At 40.1% G+C, this 5,822-nt stretch overlaps 1 protein-coding gene across 1 annotated transcript; it reads left to right on the forward strand.

The window, feature by feature from the left end:
- The first annotated feature begins 971 nt into the window (after window positions 1-971).
- On the forward strand, window positions 972-5,291 carry LOC145570788 (uncharacterized). The gene is made up of 6 exons (XM_081629927.1): window positions 972-2,231; window positions 2,337-2,517; window positions 3,296-3,413; window positions 3,596-4,145; window positions 4,396-4,613; window positions 4,817-5,291. Exons 1-6 carry the CDS (start codon window positions 972-974, stop codon window positions 5,289-5,291), a joined length of 2,802 nt encoding a protein of 933 aa, XP_081486053.1.
- The last annotated feature ends 531 nt before the right edge of the window (window positions 5,292-5,822 follow it).

Below are 5,822 nucleotides of genomic sequence, written 5' to 3' on the forward strand. Positions count from 1 at the left end.
CTTACACTTGGGCATTATTTGATTTGATGTGAATATTATTGAAAAAATCTTGGAGATAAATGCTTGAATTGTTACCCTTTGAAATTAAAAAATTAATTAATATATATACGTATAGTGGCGAAGTTAGCTAAGGTCATGGCCTGGTAGGGCATGTTTTAATTAACCACTTATGTTTAAGGTCTTATGTTTAAAGATGATCTAGTACTACTTATGCATAAATTCACTCAAATAAACCACATATGTCTCTCCTTCTTCATAAGGAGAGTTTCTCCCATTCTATGTGTAGGTTCCGTGTCTTTTTTATTGGCAAATAACATTTTGATTTTTGTTTATATTTTTGAGCACATAGTTGCTTAGCTTTACTTTCTTTGAATTAACGGCACTAGGATTCCCTTACTAAAGTGGTAGAAATAATGTTTTCCATCTTTTATGCACACTCAATGCAATATATACTTTGAAGACAAATGATTTATGTTTATTAGCTTATACTTTATACTATATCCCACGCATTACACGATTTAAATTAACAAAATATGATATGTTATTATTATTGTTAAATTAAATTAGTTTGAGTTTAATAATTAATCTAAGCTAATTTAATAAACAGTAATGATCAAATGCTTAAATGAGACTAAAAGCTACTTAACATGATGGCCTGGTGATCTATGTGGAATTCTACAACCATATTATAGTATTATGTTAGGAAAGTTAGACTAGTATCTTTACCATATCTTTGTAATTTACTTAGATATATTTTCCTAGATATATTTCCTATCTTATCTTAGGAAATAATGCTTAGTTTCCTAGTTTTGATAGAATTAGGAAAAGATATTCCTTGTGGCTCAAGGAGTACATCAGCTTGTATAAATATGCAATATGGTGGAATAAGAAAGGGAAAGCAATTGAGTTATCATATTAACATGGTATCGGAGCGGGTTAACTAAATTTTTTTTTTTATCATACCTTAAACAATGGGGGACACCCCACCATCACCACCACCGCCACCATCAAAAATTGAACCTAACTCACCCTTTTACCTTGGACCACAAGATCGTCCCGGAGACTACATTACCTCACAAAGACTAAAACTTGATAACTTTAATGACTGGGCTCACGCAATTTACATAGCCTTGTCCTCGAGACGAAAATTCGGATTTCTTGATGGAACAATCACCAATTTTGTTCCCCCCTGTACGAAAGAGGATTGGGTGACAATTCACTGTATGCTTGTTTCATGGCTTATGAACACCATAGAACCGGAGGTAAAGTCGATGCTCTCCAACTATGACAATGCAAAGAAGCTATGGGATGATTTACATGAACGGTTTGGCCTCGTTAATGGCCCACGCATACAACAACTAAAATCTGAAATTAATCGCTGCGAACAAACAAAAGCCATGCCTGTTGCGGTGTACTTTAGTAAACTCTCGGTGCTTTGGGATGAGCTCGATAAACACGAGCCATTGATTGGATGCAAGTGCAGTAAGTGCACTTGTGATGTTGGGAAACAGCACGCCAATAGGCGAGAAGGGGATCGCCTCCAGCAATTTCTCCTTGGGCTATACTCGGATTATTATGCAGCTCTTCGCTCTACACTCTTGTCTCAAGACCCTCTTCCAACCTTGAATAGAGCCTTCCAAACAATAGCACAAGAGGAACGTGTACGGGGTATTGCAGGAATTAAAGAACACCCACCCGAGGTAGCTGGGTTTGCTGTTAGGATGGAGAACAATCCCAAACCGCGCCTCTCACGTGCCGAAAGGGCTGCATTGGTGTGTCAATACTGTAATAAAAAGGGCCATGATGCAACTACATGCTTTGATAAACACGGTGTTCCTCTTTGGTACATTGAAAAATACGGCTCAAAGGAGGAAAATAAAGGGGCTGGCCGGGGGAAAAACGCCCCTGTCAAGGCCAATTCCACCCCCGCAAATCAGCTCACTCCATCTACCCCTGCTACCGCAACCCCTGCTCACCAAATTCCGCACCTTACTGCCGAGCAATGGCAAGCCGTTATGGCTATGATGGGTAATGCTATGCCTCCTTCACACTGTGTTAATGGTAAGTGGATAATAGACACCGGTTGCTCGCATCATGTAACCGGCGATCTATCACACTTATTAGACTTGCGTGATGTCCTTCCTTGCAATGTAGGACTCCGGGATGGCCAAAATGTTGTCGCCATGAAAGAAGGGGTCGTTAAATTAACGAACAAAATTACTCTTTACAATGTTCTTTTTGTTCCAAAATTAAATTGTAACTTAATTTCGGTTTCGCAATTGTGTTCAACAAATATTTGTGAAGTCATAACTAACTCTACAATATGTACTTTACAGGACCAACGCACGAGGGAGGTGATTGGAACGGGTGATCTCAAGGATGGACTATACTACCTCCGGGAAGAAGCTTCTCTTGCAACAATATCGGTTGAAGACACCTTGAGACTTTGGCATAGAAGATTGGGTCATCCTTCCGAGAAAGTTGTAAAACTACTTCCTTTTCTTAATAATTCTAGTGGTCATTTGAATACAGATTGTGAAGTGTGTCATCGTTCTAAACACACTAGAGACAAATTTCCTTTAAGTGATAATAAAGCTTCCCGTATTTTTTAGATTGTGCATTGTGATTTGTGGGGTCCCTATGACAGACCATCCTCTTGTGGTGCTCATTATTTTTTGACCTTGGTTGATGATTACTCTCGTGCAGTTTGGATATATTTGTTGCTTGATAAAACGGAAGTGTTTAAAATATTTATGTCCTTTATTGCCATGATTGATAGGCAATTTTCTCAGAAAATAAAAATTGTACGAAGTGATAATGGCACTGAATTTTTTTGTTTGAAGAATTATTTTCTTGCCCAAGGAATTTTGTTTCAAACCTCTTGTGTAGGAACCCCTCAACAAAACGGTAGGGTAGAGAGAAAACACCAACACATTCTTAATGTTGCTCGTGCCCTTCGTTTTCAGGGGGGTTACCTATTTATTTTTGGGGAGAATGTGCTCTAGCGACAGCTCATATAATTAACCGTACCCCATCTGTTCTTTTAGGCAACAAAACTCCCTATGAAATGTTGTTTGGCTCTCCTCCTTTAGTTAGTGAATTACGTGTGTTTGGTTCCTTGTGTTTTGCTCATAACCAAAAGGCCAAAGGAGATAAGTTTGCAAGTCGTAGTAGAAAATGTGTCTTTGTTGGCTATCCTTTTGGGAAGAAGGGGTGGTATTTGTTTGACTTAGACAAAAAGGAATTTTTTTGTCCCGTGATGTACGTTTTTTTGAGGATATATATCCATATTTAGATGTTGAAACCACCAACATTAACATTGATACTGATGATATGCATGCCACAATTAATTTGGGGGACAATATGGATAATTATCCTATGTTTGAGGACTATGATGATGGGCAGCCACCTGGGTTTGTCGAACCTCCAACCCCGACACCTGCTGCCCCTACTCCCATAGCCACGGCAGCAGCTCGGGAAGGAGAGGAAGGGGGGGCACGGCACCTACTCTATTAGGGCGTGGTCACCGCACAAAAATACCCTCGAGCAAATATAAAGATGACTATGTCACTCATACTCACGTTGCTCGTAATAGTCCATCCGAAGCATCACTCAATCCAATTTCTTCACCTCCCTCAGGTAAGCCGTATCCTATAGCACATTATGTTAGTTGTGATAAATTTTTTGCGAAACATCGAAATTTTGTTGCAGCTATAACAGGAGGCAAGGAACCACGATCGTTCAAAGAGGCAATGCAAGATGATGGGTGGAAAATGGCTATGGAAGAAGAAATGCGTGCTCTAGAAAATAATAGCACGTGGACAATGGAGAAACTCCCTCCCGGGAAAAAGGCCCTTGGAAGTCAGTGGTTGTACAAAATAAAATACAATTCTGATGGAAGTATCGAACGATTGAAGGCCAGATTGGTTGTCTTTGGTAATCACCAAACCGAAGGCATTGATTATGATGAGACTTTTGCTCCGATTGTCAAGATGACAACAGTTCGTGCTTTTCTTGCCATTGCCGCCTCAAAGAATTGGGAGCTACATCAAATGGATGTCCATAATGCGTTTCTTCATGGTGACTTAAATGAGGAAGTATACATGAAGCTACCCCCGGGCTTCACCACTGATGAACCAAATCTTGTTTGTCGTCTTCGAAAATCATTATATGGCCTCAAACAAGCCCCTAGGTGTTGATTTGCCAAGCTTGCAACGGCATTGAAACACTATGGCTTTGTTCAATCCTACTCGGATTACTCACTTTTTACTTTTACAAAGGGGTCGGTTCAACTCAATGTTCTTGTTTATGTGGATGATTTAATTGTTGCAGGGAACAATTCAACGGCTTTGAAATTGTTCAAAAAATATTTGAGCACATGTGTTTCATATGAAGGACTTGGGGGTTCTAAAATACTTTCTTGGTATTGAAGTTGCAAGAAGTAGTACAGGTTTATTCCTATCTCAACGCAAATATGCGTTAGATATAATCTCAGAAACGGGTCTTTTGGGATTGAAACCGGCCTCCACACCGATGGAACAAAACCACCGATTGGCACGCAGTGACAGTCCTCTGCTGGTAGACCCGGAGCAATACCGAAGGCTGGTTGGACGGTTGGTGTATTTGGCCGTTACTCGGCCTGATCTTACTTACTCGGTGCATGTACTTTCACAATTTTTGAAGGCACCGTAGCAAGCACATTGGGAGGCAGCAACCCGAGTGGTTCGCTACTTGAAGAGCACTCCGGGTCAGGGCATATTACTACGGTCTGACAGCAATCTAACTCTCAATGGCTGGTGCGACTCCGATTGGGCAGCTTGCCCCCTTACGCGTCGCTCATTATCTGGGTGGTTGGTTTTTTGGGTCATTCACCAATAGCTTGGAAGTCTAAGAAGCAACCCACGGTAGCAACATCTTCCGGGGAAGCCGAGTATCGTTCAATGTCGGCTTTAACGATGGAAATGAAGTGGTTGAAGGGCCCACTCTTGAGTTTGGGCGTGCAACATCCTCAAGCTATTCCGATTTTCTGTGATAGTCAAGCCGCGATACACATAGCACAAAATCCGATTTTTCACGAGCGCACTAAACATATCGAGGTTGATTGTCACTTTGTAAGGGATGCCATTCAAGATGGTCTAATTATTCCACATCATGTACACACAAATGAGCAGTTAGCTGACATTTTTACGAAGGCATTAGGAAAGCCACAGTTTGATTACCTCCTCAGCAAGTTGGGCATCTTTGATCCGAGTGCTCCAACTTCAGGGGGGGTGTTAGGAAAGATAGACTAGTATCTTTACCATATCTTTGTAATTTACTTAGATATATTTCCTATCTTATCTTAGGAAATAATGCTTAGTTTCCTAGTTTTGATAGAATTAGGAAAAGATATTCCTTGTGGCTCAAGGAGTACAGCAGCTTGTATAAATATGCAATATGGTGGAATAAGAAAGGGAAAGCAATTGAGTTATCATATTAACATATTATTATTGTATATATATTTTGTATAATAGTTAGAGTTTGATTAATATCGCTTTTATTGCACGCATGAAGTTAATCTATGGCTTTGGTTGCCTATATATATTATGTGGTGGTGGCGGCGGTTATCGTTGGCGGTGGCGGTGTGGTACGTGGCAAATGAAGGCAAGTGTAGTGTAGTTAGCCTACCCTGCGATGTCTTCAACGCAAGGGTATACGATTGCCAAACACATTTCAATTCTCCTAAAAATTTAAAATGAAAACATCATAAAATCCTACAATTATAAAAAGTGAAAATTTCTTCAAATGTACGTATTTGTGGCTTTTTTAATGTCCCACATGTG

This window comes from Chenopodium album, chromosome 12 (genome assembly GCF_948465745.1).
Source record: "Chenopodium album chromosome 12, dcCheAlbu1.1, whole genome shotgun sequence".
NCBI lineage: Eukaryota > Viridiplantae > Streptophyta > Magnoliopsida > Caryophyllales > Amaranthaceae > Chenopodium > Chenopodium album.

Bases quoted from the DNA above. Each gene is read 5' to 3' on its own strand.
- LOC145570788 (XM_081629927.1), top strand. From the start codon at position 972: ATGGGGGACACCCCACCATCACCACCACCGCCACCATCAAAAATTGAA. The intron at 3,414-3,595 runs GTTTGTCGAACC...TGCTCGTAATAG, and splicing joins GATGATGGGCAGCCACCTGG to TCCATCCGAAGCATCACTCA. The intron at 4,614-4,816 runs GTTGGTGTATTT...CCGATTGGGCAG, and splicing joins TACCGAAGGCTGGTTGGACG to CTTGCCCCCTTACGCGTCGC.